Source organism: Sciurus carolinensis, chromosome 1 (genome assembly GCF_902686445.1).
Source record: "Sciurus carolinensis chromosome 1, mSciCar1.2, whole genome shotgun sequence".
Taxonomy (NCBI): Eukaryota; Metazoa; Chordata; class Mammalia; order Rodentia; family Sciuridae; genus Sciurus; species Sciurus carolinensis.
The window spans coordinates 159,427,397-159,446,046 of record NC_062213.1 but is presented as its reverse complement, the minus strand read 5'-3'; the positions used below and the strand labels follow the sequence as shown (position 1 = coordinate 159,446,046).

The 18,650-nt window shown below is 34.1% G+C and overlaps 1 protein-coding gene across 2 annotated transcripts in view; it reads right to left on the bottom strand.

Moving 5' to 3' along the window:
• The window catches only part of Tm2d1 (TM2 domain containing 1), a 42,993-nt gene that overhangs the window by 6,954 nt on the left and 17,389 nt on the right, over positions 1 to 18,650 (bottom strand). Inside the window, exons 4-6 of one of the 2 annotated variants that reach the window (XM_047554276.1) lie at positions 17,677 to 17,768; positions 9,549 to 9,639; positions 6,555 to 6,628 (exon numbers count right to left, since the gene is read on the bottom strand). In XM_047554276.1, coding sequence (XP_047410232.1) covers positions 6,577 to 6,628; positions 9,549 to 9,639; positions 17,677 to 17,768 — 235 coding nt within the window. In that variant the 3' untranslated portion in view covers positions 6,555 to 6,576. The remainder of the gene's footprint in view (positions 1 to 6,554; positions 6,629 to 9,548; positions 9,640 to 17,676; positions 17,769 to 18,650) is intronic. The other variant, XM_047554271.1, reaches the window with a different exon arrangement.

Sequence of the window (18,650 nt, the reverse complement as noted above, 5' to 3'; positions counted from 1 at the left end):
CTAGGCATTATACATATAACAGTGCATATCATACCATCTCTGCCAACAGGGAGCTTATTCCAGTAACTATATATGTTCATATTCAAATACTAAAAAAAAAAAAAAAAAAAACACTTATATGCGAGATACCATGCCAGGTGCTATTATGCACATAGACTTATTTTCTAAAGATTAAATTGACTTGGATAGACATTTATGAATGTTTTTTATGAATTTAAGTGGAGCTGGGGAGATAGCTCAGTTGGTAGAGTGCTTGCCTTGCAAGCACAAGGCCCTGAGTTCGATCCCCAGCACCGCCAAAAACAAAAAGAATTTAAGTGAAATTTAAAACATTTAACATTTTTAGTGGCTAAAGTCACAGAGAAAATTAATATGAGCATTAAACCAGAGAGAATGAGTAATTCGAATATATAACATGTTTGAGACTATTAGGGAAACAAAGAACAGGTAAAGTTCAACTAGCAGAAATAGGCCAAATAACATAAAAATTCCCTAGTTTGGAATATGTGAACAGAATAGATCTGAGCCTTCTGTCCTGTATCTTTTTCTTTCTATATAATCTCTCCTGACAATCTCATTTACTCGTGTTGAGGAAAACTATACCAAAGTTAGAAATAAGATAAATATATGAAGCTGGGTATGGTGGCACACGCCCATAATCCTAGTAGCTCGGGAGGCTGAGGCAGGAGGATCTGGAGTGAAAGCTAGCGTCAGCAAAAGCCAGGTGCTAAGCAACTCAGTGAGACCCTGTCTCTAAATAAATCACAAAATAGGGCTGGGAATGTGGCTCAGTGGTCAGGTGCCCCTGAGTACATTACCTGGTACCAAAAAATAAATTAAATAAATAAACAAATAAGTGATTGGTGACCTTTTAATATCACCTATTTCTAATAAGCCCATCTGAAACTCATTTGATTCTCTCAGGAAATATAACTACTTAAAAACTTGACACACAGTCAACTTGTAGACAAATGATAGGGTGTTAGTGCCCACTACCACCCCTCCTCCCATCTATAGGGATGACACCCCTAAAGATTATAGTTTAATTATGTGGTTATACATAATCCAATTCTGAGCAATCTTATTACAGCATTTCCTTCCCCTGAAACTATTAATGTTGGTTCTTCAATAAGTTGACATGGGAATTCTATTTCTCTTTCCAGGGACTGGATCAGCCTTGAAATGTAGTGGAATTCTGTCCAATCACCTATGAAACAAGTTCATCTGAGGATTTATTTACTAAAGTGGTGCATGCCAGTAATTCCAGTGACTCGGGAGGCTGGGTCCCTAAGCAACTTATGGAGACACTATCTCTAAGTAAAACATTTTTTAAAATGGGCTGGGAGCCAGGTGCCGTGGCACATGGCTGTAATCCCAGTGACTTGGGGGCGGAGGTAGGAGGATCATGAGCTCAAAGCCAGCCTCAGCAACTGAGCAAGACCCTGAGCAACTCAGTAAGACCCTGACTCTAATAAAATACAAAAAGGGGCTGAGGATGAGGCTCAGGGGTTGAGTGCCCCTGGGTTCAATCCCCAGTCCTGCTGCCAAAAATGTGTGTTGGGAGAGGGGTTTTTTCCTGCCTCTGAAAGTGACAACAATGGAAGCTTAGAACTATTTTCAAAATATGCCGATTTTAAGATATTTCCATGTAACTCTCAGGTGTATCTATGCTATGATACATACTGCTATGTATCATGCATACATACTGCTATGACTATTCTAATGTTACAGAGGATGCATCCATTCTCCTATTGGTGAACACATCTAGATGGATTCCAACTTCTTCCTACTACAAACAAAGCTACAGTAGACATTATTATACATGTCCAAATGTAAATAATAATAAACTTTTTTGGATAAATACTAAAGAATATCTCTTGATTTACTTATTAGTTATTTGGGTAGCCTGTGCTGTGAATTACCTAATTGTTTACTATGTTTATTTAATTATTAGGCTCCCTATCATTTTTATTTATAGAAATTACTTGTATATTCTAGATAACAATTCTTCTTGCTAGTATTTTTTTACTTAGTCTGTTAACTTATTTAACCTGGTCTAAAGATTGGGGATGAAGCTCAATGGCAGAGTAGTAGAGAGCTTGCCTTGAGTGTACAAGGCCCTGGGTTCAATCCCTAGTCCCACAAAAAAAGAAAACAAAAACAAAACCACAAAAATTTAACCTAGTCTATTGCATCCCTTTAAAAACAGAATTTCTTAATTTGAATTTGAATAGTCAAATTAACTGATTTTCCACTCTTTGTGTTTTATGTTTTTGGGATCTTGTTTCAGACTTAACCCATTCAAGACCATGAAGGTATTCTCTTCACTTAGTTTATATAAAGTTTAACTATAAGGTTCAGTGTTCACATCAGACCCAAATCTGCTGGCAATTTGATCTTGGGCTTCCCAGACTCCAGAATTCTAAGCAATTATTTCTGTTGCTTATAAATTACCTATCTAAGGTATTTTGTTATAGCAATTCAAATGCTCTACGACAGGTCCTAAAAGAAGGCAATTACTTTTTTTTAAAGTACCATTTTTAGCTTTTGCTACTGCTGGTACTTGGCACAAAATCACATTTTTTTCACAGATATACTGTATTCACTTCCAATCAGCAAAAAAATTTTAGGGCATATTCTATGTTTAGCATACTACTAAAGAAATTTTCCTCAAGAAATTAATGTGTGAAAAGTCAAACCTGATGTGTAAAAGCTCAAAACAGTAGTAATACAAAGCAGTATATAAGCCAGTGCTAAAATGAGTGGCATATATTAAATGCCAAAACAAGAAGATTGATTTTTCAAATCTGATAAAACTTATTTACAAAATTCATAAATGTCTTCGGAAGTATGTGATTACTGTTCCTTATACAATTATGAGTCCTTTAAGAAAATTCAAAAAGTAACATTAATAGGAATAAAAATAAAAGTAATTTCTTCTATGACACATAAAATTTTTAAAAACTGAAACAAAAATAACAAAAAGTAACTTCTTTGAACTATTTTCTGCATTCCAACACATATTTCCATTTTCCCCCATGCATACTTATTTTCCTGATTTCTGCCTATCTTCCCTCTACTTAACAACATAAACTTTATTTTATTTGATCAGAGTAGACATCAATGATTTTGATATAATTTAAATGTTTAGACTTTGTGAGTGAAAAAGGGTTAAACATAACTAAAATGTTACTATTTTTTATGATAAAAAACTTATACTATCTAATCTTTCCTTCATGATGTATACATATGCATCTCTTAATGATGAACACATATTAGAAAAGCAACAGCAGGCCATTTCATCATTTTGCAAACTTCAGAGTATACTTCTACAAATCTAGGTGGTATACATCAGTCACTTGACCTTGCCTGTTGATGCAAAAACACAAGATGTATGAGGTTGCTGCTAAAATAATACAGTAAACTATTTTACAGTAAACTCTTTTTATAAACGGAAGTATACTCTATAATGTTAAAATTATAATAAACACTTAAATGACCAGTAATGAAGTCATTCATTACCATACTTTTTATACAACTGTCAGTATAAACAGATTTGTTTACATCAGCAAACATGTCAATAATGCATTGCACTACAATGTCAGGACAACTGTGACATTACTAGGTGATAGGAATTTTTCAGTTCTATTACAATCTCATGGGACCACCATGATATGTATGGTCCATTTCAATTGGCCAAAATATCTTTATACAGGACATAACTATATATAAAAATGTATAGACACAAAAGAGTGTTTTTAAATCTGTAAACCTAACTTAAGAATAACTATAAATATATAGTATTTATATATAATAATCATAGCTAAAAGACTGTATATTAGAGGAGTCACTGATTTAGATTTTTGTTGACTACATTCTATTTACTATTTCATCCTATTCATGACTCAGTTTCCTTATAAATAATACAAATATGCAAATATAAAAACTTCCAAATTTTATTAACAGATAAAGCCTAAGTGAGCTGGGCATAGTGGCACAGGCCTACAATCCCAGCAACTTGGGAGGCTGAGGCAGAAGGATCACAAATTTGAGGTGCTGAGGGTCTTGCTAAATTGATGAGGCTGGCCCTGAACTTGGAATCCTCCTGCCTCAGCCTCCCGAGTCACTGGGATTACAGGTGTGTGCCACTGTGCCCAGCTGAGCATTATACTTTATGTTGTTTTGATTCTAAGATGAAATAACTCTATTCCTACATTTTTCTTATAAAGACTGTGAAACAATGTTTTTATAGATCCAAATCCATGTATATATTTCTGGGATCACAGTCCAATAGAAAAACACTCCAATTCATTGGGGAATAATATTTAATGGCAAAAGGAAAAGTTAAAAAGAAAAAGAAAAAAAAAAAACAGGCATGGAGAAAGAAGAATAAATAAAAGGATGACAAAAGTCCAAAGAGAAATTGAAAAAATACAATGACAAATATTATAGTTTACGATATTTAAAGTAAAAATTATTTGAGTTGCTAAAAAACTAATTCTGTTTTAAAACTGATGTAGTTAACATCACATTAAATATAGTAAATGACATATAAAATAGGCTAAACATCTTACTTGGCCATTTGAAAATTGATTTATATTCCTCCCAGTCTGAAAGAGTCTAAAGTGGTCATATATACTAAAATGTCTTATTCAGGGAAATTTACCGCAGAAATTCAAACACTAATCCTATTTCAGTTATTTCTTAGCTTGGTATGGTGGCCCATGCATATAATCCCAGTGACTCAGGAGGTTGAAGCAGGAGGATCTCAAGTTCAAGGCAAGCCTCGGCAACTTATTATAGAACTTGATATAACTAAAGCTGTAATGAAAAGATAATATTACCAAAGAAAGAACTTAGCCTGGTTGGGATGCAAACACACTTTGAATTCTGGATATCTTAACTTGAACAATCCTACTAATCATTCAATCTCTTGGATTCTCATTTAAAATGAGAAACCCATTTCCAAGCATATGTGTACAAGTACTTTAGCCTCTTCATGCCTGCTTGCCTGTCCCACAGTTAAAGAAGGCAAGATATTTGGTTAGGCATATGTTCATGAGCAAAGGCAGGAAAATTCCAACTTTAAAACCAAATATTTTCCTTATTTAATTCTGGTATATTATTGGTCCATATGCTGCCTCCTCCTCACAGTATGGTACCAAAATCTCTTAGATTTTTACTTTCTTTTAGTGTGTAATGGTAACATCAAACAGACAAAATTGAAGAGTACAAATGCTGGAAGAGAAAGCAGAGCAAAACAGATGATGATCTAAATGTATATTGATACCCTTGCAAAAGACATTAGGTACTCCATAAATGCTTGTTGAAGTGCTATTTTAAAATATTTATTATGATAAATTCATCTTTTTTCCCTAATTTAAGAATTCTCATGAGTTAATTATAACCAGTTCACTGTAACTTTTTTTTTTTTTTTTTTTTTTGGTGGTACTAAGGATTGGACCCAGGACTTTGTATGCTGAGCTACATCCCCTGAAGCTGATAGTTCCAGTCACCCTGACCATTAATACAACAGGACACTGATGGGACTATGATAAACATATGAACATTATGAAGGAAGAAATAAGATTGTCTTTTTGCACTAGATAAGAACTCTATACTAATATTCTGTTAGTTGCATGTTACAACTGAAAAAAACTGAAATTAACTAGCCTACACCTTGCCCCCACCAAAAAAGTGTCCAAGTTCTCAGTAAAATGTCTAGGAGAGGGACCAGCCTCAAGGAAGACCAAGTCCTACAAAAAATGATTTATTTCCAACTTTCCTGATGTTCATCTCTGCTTCTCTGTATTAGCCTCACTTCTTCCTGCTTCAATGGGAATGGGAGCAGGCAGTTTGTGATCGTTGTTCTTAAGCACTTTAAAGATTTTTTTTTTTATTAAATAATGCCAAAATGATCAGAAATGGTGGCACCTGCCTGTAATTCCAGTCACTCTGGAAGTTGAGGCAGGAAAATTATAAGCTTGAGGCCAGCCTCAACAACTCAGTGAGACCCTATTTCAAAATAAAAAAGTAAAAGGGTTGGGAATGTAGCTCAGGGGTAGAACATCCCTGGGTTCCATCCACAGTATTGAAAAAATTATAAATAAAAAGTAAGTTTGAGAAATAACACAATACCCTCCCTCTTCAAGACTCAATATGTATTATGAAGACTCTGAAAAGTTATTCAATAAAGAAATCTCTGTAACAGTTGAAACCACAGCTCTACAAATCACGTTTGAATATGGAATCTTTTTTTTTTTTTTTTTTTTAGTTGTTGATGGATACAATACCTTTATTTATTTATATGTGGTGCTGAGGATCGAATTCAATGCCTTACACGCGCTGGGCAAGCACTCTACCACTGAGCTACAACCCCAGTCCCTGGAATCCTTTTTTAAGAACATATCTTTTGGAACCAGTATTTGAAGAAAAACTGAAACAAGCATTCCTATCTGCTTCCTAATATATTTTGAATTTAAAATATACCAGAAGGTCACCAAATTCAATTTTGAATGTAAAGTAGTTTACATTCCAGATTAAAATAAACTTACCTGCATTGAAATAAGAATGAAATCAATTAGGCTCCCAATTCCACAAAATCCTACAGTGCAAAACTTTAACAAACCTAGAAAAGAAAATAGTCATTTACAATATAAAAAGTCTTATAAATATTAAAGAACTTTTCTCTTTTCTAATAAGCCATTACAAATTCTATAAACTCTTTATAGTAATATTAAAAAATCAATACTTTAAAAAATCAAATCATCTAAAAATGTTTAATGGATTCTCATATATAGAAAAGTCACAAAATAATTTCTTAAATTCACCTGAAAGAAAAACTCACAAGTAATCTTGCAAAACTTCTCAAGAGAAAAAGCCTAAGGAAATAAATTTTTAATTCTTTTGGTCCTAAAATCCTCATTGATTTACTTAGACTTAACACATTATGTAATCCAAATTTTGCTATACATTTAAAACAAAAAGTTCAAATATATAGGGATTGGGGATTTAGCTCAATGGCAGAGTACTTGCAAAGCATGCACAAGACCGTGGGTTCTATCCTCAGTACCAAAAAATAAAAAGGTGAGGAAAGAAAGTTCAAATACATACATTGTTATCTTTCTGTCTCTCCCTCTCTCTCATGAACACACACACACAAATCAGAAACACTAAGCTTATAAAATTGCAAAATTGTATTAGTAATCCAGTTACCTCTAATTTATTCTATACTTTTTTTTCCCTTAAGCATCTTCTGTTTACTAGTCAAAATCAATAGTCCTGTGCTGAATACTTTATATACACCGCTGTTCTAGGTCCCAAACCGAGAATTAGGATACCAAAATAGGTGATAAAAGAGCATTGACTCAAGGATATATATGGGTATATAACCCAAAAACACAATGATTATTAAGATAAGTGATCCCTCTTCAGTATCTGAATTTCATACAAGTCATCTCATTTGAGATTTTAAAATAGCATGAAAAAAAAAAAAAGACTCTGAAAAGGTAGTTGAAAATATCAGCTAAAAATAGGTAATGGCTAAAACTAAGTATAGATAAAGTCACTGCTTGCATACAACCTAGAAGCACAAAAATAAAACTGAAATATGTAAGTATATGCTCTTCCCCTCTTCTTAGTATGAGACATATAGCAGCATGATGTTTTAAGTACTGGCTAACAAGTTATAAATAATTTAATAACTTAGAATATTATAGAAAAATTTGCTTTGTTTTCTTCAAAATATTTATTACCTACCTAAAATTTTGAGTTGTTTTTTTATTTTGAGATAGGGTCTTGCCAAATTGCCCAGACCCGCCTCTATATTGTAATCCTCCTGCCTCAGCCTTCCAAGCTAGACTACAGGTATGTGCCCCTACATCAGGCCACAAATGTACTTAGTTTATATCTAAGTACACTTAATTGGTTATAAATAAATATAGTTTAACTTAAATTTTGCATTTTAAAAACATAAATTTGGACATATCACATATCACTGTATTCATTTTATCTATCTATCTATCTTGAAGTAGGATCTCACTAAATTGTCTAGGCTGGCCTTGAACCTGTAATCCTCCTGCCTCAGTCTCCTGAGCTGCTGGGATTATAGGTGTGTGCTGCTGTATTCAGTAGTACAAGTTGATCCATTAATATATGCAGTTGTTATGTTTTTGGGGTTTTGAGGGGTTTTTTGAAGGGATCCCAGAGACTGAACTCAGGCATTGGACCACAAAGTCACATGCCCAACCCTATTTTGTATTTTATTTAGAGATAGGGTCTCAATGAGTTGCTAAGCACCTTACTTTTGCTGAGGCTGGTTTTGAACTCATAATCCTCCTGTCTTAGCCTCCTGATCCACTGGGATTACAGGCGTGCACCATTGTGTTGGGCTAGTTGTTATGTTTTAATGTACCAGTGAAAGAATAAATTTTAAAAAGAAAAAGAAATGCTATTTTAGAAAGGTAATTACTGCATTATCTATTTAAAGATTATAAAGTTAATTTTATAACAGTAAATAAAAATAAAAAATTAAAATAAAAATGCAAATTTAGTAATAAGACTTATTTATGTATAAAAAAAAAGATAGCTGGGGATATAGCTCAGTTGTATAGCATTTACCTAATGATGTAAGGTCCTGGGTTCAATCTTCAGAACTTCAAATAAATAAATAAAAAGAAGAGAAATTGACTTGATATTTACAAAAAATTTGTGTAAGTTTTTGGATTAGAAGTTGAGTCTTGTAAATTTGTGTAAATTTTTGGATTAGAAGTTGAGTCTTGTAAACACTATTTTGTCTGCAACAATTTTTTTTATTATTATTATTTCTTTTATCTTCTTCTTGTTCTTTTTTTTTTTTTTTTTTTTTAAATATTTATAGTACTAGGGATTGCACCCAAGGGCACTTTATCACTGAACTACATCTCCAGTCTTTTCATCTGAGAAAAGGTCTTGCTAAATTGCCAAGATTGGCCTCCAAATCGCAATCCTGCTTCAGCCTCCCCAGTAGTTGGGATTACAGGCTTGAGTCATCATGCCAGGCTCTGTGATGGTTTTAAAGATGCAATTACTTCACAATGAGGTTGCTAGCTGTCAAACTACAAGTATTTTACAATGATTTGATAATTAAGTATTCTGATCCTTTTTGTGTATGCACGTATAAAGGAGAGTTTTCGAATTTTAAAAAAGTTTAACCTGAGAATCCCTTTATTTGTTCTATTTTCAGTGGTAATTATATTCCAGTCCAAACTTGTAACTTCAAAATTACCCATTAAGTCCCAAGTTGTTAATTCTGTAAATATTTCCATAAAACTGAAACAGAAATAATTAAATCATTTGGAAATAAAGTTTACATATATTAATTAATATTATAATCTTCACATATAATTATATTATGCATTATATACTACACTTAAGTTTTTATAGATGTTCTACATCTGGGTTGATTAAAAAAAATGGGTTAAAAATAAATAAAAGAATAATATAACCAAAGATGTTTAAGATTTGAATTTAAAAACACTTTGTTATTCTCGTAATAAAAAAATACTTACATTTTTAAATTGAATATCACTATGAAGAGTGTCTTTGCTGTTACTGCTTCCAAAATACCTATTATCTTTAAGAATCCATAATCTTTTAATGCTGCAGATGGGCAAAATATGCCAGTTATTGCATATTTTTTAAAATCACAGATGTTAACATAGAGTTAAAAACACAAAGATACTATTAGAAAAATAAGGCTTCATGGTGAAAAAAGGCCTCCGGCTAAAGCAAATACTGAGGAATAAATCAGTTAAAGAAAATAAAGCTATACATAAAGTCATGGGAAAAAACCAAACTAGAGCCCAAGATATTTTTAAAAATTTTTCTGAAATGAATTTTTACATCTTGCAACAAAATTTATCCTCCACAACAAATTTCCCACTTAATTCTGATATATCACACTTGAAATCAAATTACTATTAAAAATTAGTAAGTTTCACACCATCATGATTTACAGTATTTATTCTGTTCCTATAAAATTCTAATTATTCATTAATAGACATTACTATGAATAATGCCATAAAGAACATGGGAATGCAAATATCTTATCAAGACACTGATTTCATTTCCTTTTGAACATATACTCAGAAATGGGATTACTGGATATGTTAGTTCTACTTTTACTTTTGGAAAAATTTTCCACACTGTCTTAAATAAAGGTTATACCAATTTACATTCCTCCAACACTATATAAGAATTCCCATTATTCCACATTCTTATGAATATTTGTTGTCATTTCTTTTTAACAGATGATCTCACAGATGTGAGGTTTTGATTTGCATTCTCTGATGATTAGTGATGCTCAACACCTTATTATATACCTATTGTACATCTGTTTGTCTTCTTTGGAAAGATGTTTCAGTTTCATAATCCATTTTAAAATCAGGTTATTTTTTTGCTACAAAGTTGTATAAGTTCTTTATATATTCTGGGTATTAGTCCCTTCTCAGATATATGGTTTATAAATATTTCAGTATATATACAGTGGATTCAGCCTTTCAAAAGAAGGCAATCTTGCTATCTGTAATTATGAAGATGAACTTGGAGAACAAAAAGCTAAGTGACACAAGATAATCATATAAAAATAAATATTTGATGAGAATTCTTAATGTAGTATCTAAAACGGATGAACTTAGAGAAACAGCAAAATGGTGGTTGACAGGGGTGGGAATGGAGAGATGTTGGCCAATAAGTACCAACTTTCAACTACAAGATGGATTAACTTCTTAAGATCTGTAGTACTATATGCTAACTACAGTTAATGATAATGTAATATATACCTAAAATTTGCTATGGGAGATTAAATTTTTTTAATTGATACAAAGAGTATATATACTTATGCATTGCCATGTGACATTTCTTTATACATATACATCATGTAAGGGAAAAGATTTTGTGTAATCAGCACACAAATTAAAAAAAAAGCCAGGGGGTGGGGCAGTGATAGAACTGTAGCTTGGTGGTAGAGTACTTGCCTAGTAAATTTGAGGCCCTGAGTTCAATCTCCAGCACAACGAAAAAGGTAACTGGCAAATGATGGGCATGTTAATTAGTTTGACTGAGAAATCATTACACAACACATACTTATACAAAATATAATGTTGGGGGCTGGAGGTATAGCTCAGTTGAATAGCGCTTGTCTAGCATGTGCAAGGCCCTCAGTTTGATCCCTAGCACTGCAAAAACATGCTACAACAAATCTTTGCCAGTGCAGTGCTGCATGCCTGTAACCCCATCAACTCAAGAGATTGAGGTGGGGCAAATGCAATTTTGAGGCCAGCTTTAGCAGATTATCAAGTCCCTGTCCCAAAATAAATAATAAAAAGGTTCAGGGATATAGCTCAGTAGTAAAGCATTCCTGGGTTCAATCCCCAGTAGCACAAAAGTTTTTTTAAAGAGGAAAACAAATCCTTATTTTCCCCTTAAATATATATAATTTTTAATTGTTAATCATACCGCAAAAATATCTAAAAAAATAAAATTCCAATGACCATAAACAGTATTAAGGAAGTATTTTAAAAAGCTTTGTATAAATAAAGTCAAGGCTTTTTATAACCATGAAGAAAGACTAAACAAGATAATAAGAAGAGCTGGAGCATGTACATCATATGCAAGGTCCTAGGTTTGATCCCCAGGATTGAAGGAAAAAAAAAAAAAAAGCAAAACAAAACGGCCAGCACACTGTATTATCCAGTTACGAAAGTTTTTTATCCAGGTATACAGGGGCATGCCTGTAGTCTTAGCACTCAGTAGGCTGAGAAGAGAGAACCACTTGAGCCTAGGAGTTTGAGACCAGACAGGGGAATACAGAGACCCCAACTCAAAGAAAAAGAGACAGAGACAGAGGGAGGGAGGAGGGAGAGAGAGAAGAAGGAGAAAAGAAGAGAATGTTTTTAATGACAATACTCATTTTAATTGAAATTAGTGTAGCTTAGTTGGTAGAGTGCTTATCTAGCATGCATGAGGTTCTGGTTTCAATTCCCAGCACCACAAACAAAAAAGAAAATACTAAAATTTCTTCACCTTAGATTTGTAATAAAAATTTAAATTTCAGTCAGATGTAGTGGTGCAGATCTGTAATCTGGAATAGTTGGGAAGCTGAGGCAGAAGGATTCAAAGTTGGAGGCTAGCCTCGCTCGGCATCTCAGAAAAACCCTGTCTTGACATAAAACAATAAAAAGGGTGGGGTGTCCTGAGTGGTAGAATGCCTGCCTAGCATGGGATCAATCCAAGCACTGAAAATAAAATGTTAAACATTTAAAATTTTTAAATCAACACTAATTTTTACATATTAGATTTGATCATCTGATAAAACATACCAAAACACTTAGCATTAAGATACTTCTAGCTGGGCATGATGGTACACAACTGTAATACCAGCGGCTTGGGAGGCTGAGGCAGGAGGATCTTGAGTTCAAAGCCAGCCTCAGCAAAAGCAAGGTGCTATGCAACTCAGTGAGACTGTGCCTCTAATTTAAAAATTACAAAATAGGGCTGGGGATGTGGCTTAGTGGTTGAGCACCCCTGAGTTCAATCCCCAGTACCAAAAAAAAAAAACCTCTTGAATCCAAGTTAATGCAGTAACACATGCCTGTAATCCCAGCTACATGGGAGGAGGACTTAAGGGAACTCTGTCTCAAAATAATAAGGATTAAGGGTTAGGAATGTAGCTCAGTGGTAGAGCATCCCTGGGTTTAATCCCCGGTACAACTAGTACTGCAAAGAACAAGAACAACAAAAAAAAACAAAGCTTAAATGCAAATAGGATAGGGATAAAAATATTTGAATGCTTAAAGAGATAAGAGAATTTTCAGTTAAAGACAACAAAACTGACATGCTCACTTATTCCTCTCTCTTCAAGACCCCACTAGAAACTGAAAGGCTTTTTTAAAAAAACACAAAGTCAATGGAAGATAGGACAATAGCACCAAGTTATAAAGCAGATGAGAGGTTGTTTCCTTTCTCAAGCTAGCAGTCAAAATATTTGTTGAATTAAACAACATTAAAAGGTTGTTGTGATAAAGTACGTTATTCAGAGTTTTAAATAACATTCACACTGAAGTTTAAATTTAATGTTAAAAATTAAATTTGTTGTGTCTTTGGTTTGGGAGATATACAGGTGATCAACAAATGTATGAAAAAGTGCTCATCATCCCTAGTAATTAGAGAAATGCAAATTAAAACCTCCCTAAGATTTTATCTAACTCCAATTAGAATGGCTATTATCAAGAACACAAGCAATAATAAGTGTTGGCGTGGATGTGGGAAAAAAGGCACATTCATACATTGCTGGTGGAGTTGCAAATTGGTACAGCCACTCTGGAAAGCAGTATGACGATTTCCTCAGTAAGCTTGGAATGGACCCACCATTTGACCCAGCTATCCCACTCCTTGGTTTATACCCAGAGGACTTAAAATCAGCATACTACAGTGATGCAACCACATCAATGTCCATAGTTAATCAATTCACAATATCTAGATTGTGGAACCCACCTAGATGCCCTTCAATTGACGAATGGATACAGAAACTGTGGTACATATACACAATGGAATATTACTCAGACATAAAGAATAAAATTATGGCATTTGCTGGTAAATGAAGTTGGAAAATATCATGCTAAGTGAAATAGACCAAGCCCAAAAGACCAAAGGTCGAATGTTTTCTCTGATAAGTACATGATAATATATAACAAGGGGGAGGGTGATGGGGGGAAGAAAAGAATGAAGGAACTTTGGATGATGTAGAGGAAAATGGGGTGGGAGGGGGGATGGAAAGATAGTAGAATGAAACAGACAGTATTACCCTATGTATATGTATGATTACATGAATGGTGTGAATCTACATTGTGTACAACCATAGAAATGAAAAGTCGTACCCCATTTGTGTACAATGAATCAAAATGCAGTCTGTAAAAATAAAAGATTTTAATAAAAATAAATAAACAAACAAATAAATAAATAAAAAAAAATTAAATTTGTGCTGGGCATGGTGGCACCCACCTGTAATCCCAGCAACTAAGAAAGTTGAGGCAAGAAGATTGCAAATTTGAGGCCAGCCTCAGCAACTTAGCGAGATTCTGCCTCAAAATAAAAAACAAAAAGGACTGGGGATTTAGTTTTGTGGTAAAGTGCCTCTGGGTTCAATCCCCAGTACCAAAAATAAAAAATAAATAAATTTGCAAATTTATGAAACCCTAGCCTTAAAGTCAATGATTCTCTTTGGTTTATACTGATAATAGACTAGAACTGACAGTGGTCATAGAAAAGCAGTTCCTGGTAGAAAACTAGTAACCACAAACCAGAGTCACTATATGTAATCAGAGTTCTCTACCTAGAGTTTTATTTTGCAAGAAAAAAACTTCATAATATATATGCACTTGCACTGTTGAAAACATTAACTTACACTATATGACCTGACGGCCCATCTGACATCACAAGAAGCTAAAAATTCACTTGTTAAGCCAAATATTTTAAATATTATTATTATTTCATATCATCAGTGAAGGGGATAAGAGTATAGCTCCATGATAAGAGTACGTGGTTAGCACATATGAGGACCTGGGCTTGATCCCCAGCACCATGAAAGGAAGAAGAAATAGAAAGGGTTACAAAATCATCACAGAATAAACTGTTTTAAAGACTATTGTTATCTTGTTCCCTCACAATCTTTTAAGAACATTTAAAAAGTCAGAAATCCTTTCAAAAACTATATGTGGTCTAGTCCTCTTAAAGAGGACAGAAGAAAACGCAAGAACTATTAGAAGTCAGGGGTGGTAGTGCACAGCTGTAATCCCAGCTACTAGGGAGGCCTAAAAGCACAAAATCAGGGATTCAAGTCCAGCTTGGGCAACAAAGGAAGACCCCATCTCAAAACAAACAGAAAACACTGTTGGAAGGCTTGGACACATTGTAACCATTGTTTCTCTTTATGAACTTAGTTTCTCCATCCATCTCATCTAAAAATAGAGTTGTACTAAATGATTTTATTTGGCAATTCATAGGCTTTCCTGCATACTATATGGTTTCAGATGTGTTACAGAAATTATTGTTGCTCTAAGGAATGGTACAAAAGTGTAATTACACTATCATTCAAGCCAAGAATATTCCGTCAACCTCTTTTTAGCTTGCTCTGCTATAAGTCTTTCCCCAATCTATGCCATATCCCACAATTTCTCCAATATTAATCTTTCTGAAATGTAAATACAATCATGACTCTCTCACGTAAAAACTTATTACTTCTGATGTCCAAACAGGTAAAGTTCAAATTCCAAAGCAAGATACTCAAAAGTCTTTTTACAATCTGACAACAGGCTACCTCTCCAGTCAATTTCATATTCTGTCAGCATTTTTCCTACACCCCAAGCTAAATTATCCCCCTTTCTCTCAATGCAAATTCATGTACTTCGATACCCTGTGACTTTGCACATGTCGTACCTACAACATCTAAATCTCTTAAATCTCTTCATCCTTAAAACCTAGATCAAATGTCATCTCCTCTAACAGGTCTTTCCTCATGTTCACGGCCTCCTGAATGAATCCCTTTTCTATGCTCTCATGGCACTTTGCTATGGCTCTATTATAGTCCAACATCATAAACTGACCTATCAACATATTTATTTTATCATTATTTCTATAATATGTCCATAGTTACTTTCTTAAATGTTGAAGAAATAGTTAACTGAATAAATCAGTGTATGTAGTACTTCAAATTCTGACTTTTCTTTGTAAACATAAAACACTAAGTTTTAGATATAGCTATAAGAAACATATCTCCCACCTCTGGTGAGTAGCAACATGGAAGAAATAAGGTGAGTTTTGCTAACAGGAAAACAGAGCATTTGAAAATTTTGAGCCCAGCAAAGTGGTGAACACCACAATCCCAGCTACTTCGGAGATGGAGGCACAAGGATAGAAAGCTTAAAGCCAAGCCAGATGTGGTAGCACCCACCTATTATCCCAGAGACTCAAGATTCTAAAACAAGAGGATTACAAGTTAGAGGGCAGTATAAGCAACTAGTAAGACTCTCAAATTTTAAAAAAGGAGGGTGGGGGGGAGCTAGGGATATAACTCAGTGGTAGAATGTCCCTGGGTTCAATCTCAAGTACTCCTGGGGAAACCCCCCCTCCGGCACACACACAAAAACCTTTATATTTGCTCATTGAGGGGTTAATACAGAAGTAGAGTACTATAGTAAATAAAGCATGATCTTTGAAACAAGAAAATTTTGTTTCAAATTAAGGTCACTAGCTGGGTATCCTTGGTAAATCTCTTAATCTCATGACAATTTCCCTACTTATAAAGATGATACCAAAATGTTACCAACTAAAGCAAGGTCTCAAACTCAGTAAATCCCTTAACCTCTCTAGTGACAGTTTCTCTCCCTGTTAAAGAGGATTTAAAGAAGGAGATAAACTCAGAGATGTAAGACTTAAATAGGGTAAGCACATGAAAGAATTGTCTACTAAAAGCTGTGACAAAATGTAAACGATTTTCTTTTGGAAGGGGTGGTAGTGGAGATTGAACCCACGGGTGTTCTACTTGTTCTATCATGACGTCTTTTCTATTTTTTTTTTTTTTTTTTTTTTTTTTTGAGACAGGGCCTCACTACCTTGCCAACACTGGCCTCAAACTTGCAATCCTTCTGCCTTAGCCTCCTCAGTCACTGGGATTTACACCACTATATCCAGCTATAAACAGTTTTCATAAGCATTAGTAATTATGGCATATGTGAAGACTGCAGGTAAGAGAAAGGATGCTAACAGGTGATAAAAGTCAGTCTCCCGCTAGGCACAGCAGCAGAAGGACACATGAGGTAGAAGGACTACAACTTGCCAGTCTGGGCAACTTAGCAAAACCCCATCTCAAAAAAACAAAAAAAATTTTTCTTTAAGTTGGAGATGGAACACAATACCTTTATTTTATTTTTATTTATTTTTTTGTGTGTGTGATACTAAGAATCAAACCCAGAGCCTCACATGTGCTAGGCAAGTGCTCTACCACAGAGCTACAACTGTAGTCCCCATCTCAAACTTTGGAATAGGACATAGCTCAGTGGTAGAGAGCACTGGCTTAGCATGTGCAAGGTCCAGATTCATTCCCTAGTTCCAAGAATTAAAAAAAAAAAAAAAAAAAAAAAAAAAAATCATGCTCCCACTCCAGCTTATGCTGATCATCAAAATTTCAATATCGACTTACTCTGAAAAAAGTCGTTTCTATTTCCAGGGTAACAGTGATGAAGGTTCAAGAAGAAATGTTTTTTGAGAGGCAGAGAATATGCATTTACTCATAAAACACCTACTGAATTCTACTGTGTGCCCAGCACTAGCACTGAGAGTTCCAGGTTACTACTATCATAAGTAAATCCCTATACTATCTTGAGTGTGTGTTTTCCTAAAGGTAAATACACAGGAAAAGTCAGTATTTCTTACTTAAGCTGAATTGTAGAGCTAACTTATAGCTCTACACTCACAGGAGAATGTAAACTATTCAATTCCAATTACATGGAACTTGTAATATTAATAGTATGCAGGCATTTAATCTATAAAAATACACTTACCAATAAAAAAAAAAATACACACACTTAACTAGAATACAAATATCATGAGAATTTTTTTTTTTAAATGAAACATACTTACCCAAGGCAGGGTATCCAAGGTAAAATCGATCTGCTCCCAACCAACCAAGAAAAAGAGATAATGCAACTGCTACTTTGTATGAATAGCCATTTCTGTAAAGAATTAAAACTTGAATGTCATATTCATGTTTCTAACGTGAAAATTTTAAAAAACCAAGCTGTAAATTACTAATCATTTTTAATTGGTTCATTCATTCATTCCATTAATTCTTTGGGGGCTACCTTCTATGTGCTAAGCACTATTCTAAGCTACTAAAATATAGTAACGAACAAAAGCAACAAAGAGGAGCTTCCATTTTAGTTTCAGAAAGCAAAAAAAAAAAAAAAATACATTTTAAAAGAAATCATACAGTTAATTAGAAAGTCATAAATATTATGGAGGGGAAAAAAAAAAAAAAGAGTAGAACAGGGTGCATAGGGAATCCAGAATGCCAAGGGCCACATAAATGGGGTAAATGGGGTCATAAACCTCATTGAGAAGGAATGTCTTTGCAAAGACCTGAGAGAAGTAAATGAATTAAGCCATGCCAGGCCTCTGAGGGAAGAGTGTCTGAAGCAAAAGAAATAGCTGGTGCAAAGGCAGCAAACCTTGCAGGTTTGAGGTCTGTTAAGGAGGCCAGTATACCAGGGCAGAGTGAGAAAAGGACAGACTACTAGGAGATGAGGTCAGAGAGGCTAATGGGGAGTAAAAGCAGCACATCATGCCTTGCTACCATTTATAAATACTCTGGGAGAAATAAGCTACTGCAAAATTTTAAGTAAAGTGTAACATGATCTGATTTAGATTTTAAAATAATCACTCTGGCTACTATGTTGAAAACAGACTGGATGAGAATATTCATTAACTAATGCCATGATAATGTCACATAACAAACCACCCCAAAGCTCAGTGGCTTGTAACAAGCTTTTCTTCTCATACTTGTAGATTAAAGATTGGCTGTGGTTCAACTGACCTAGAGTGGCTAAACTGGGATA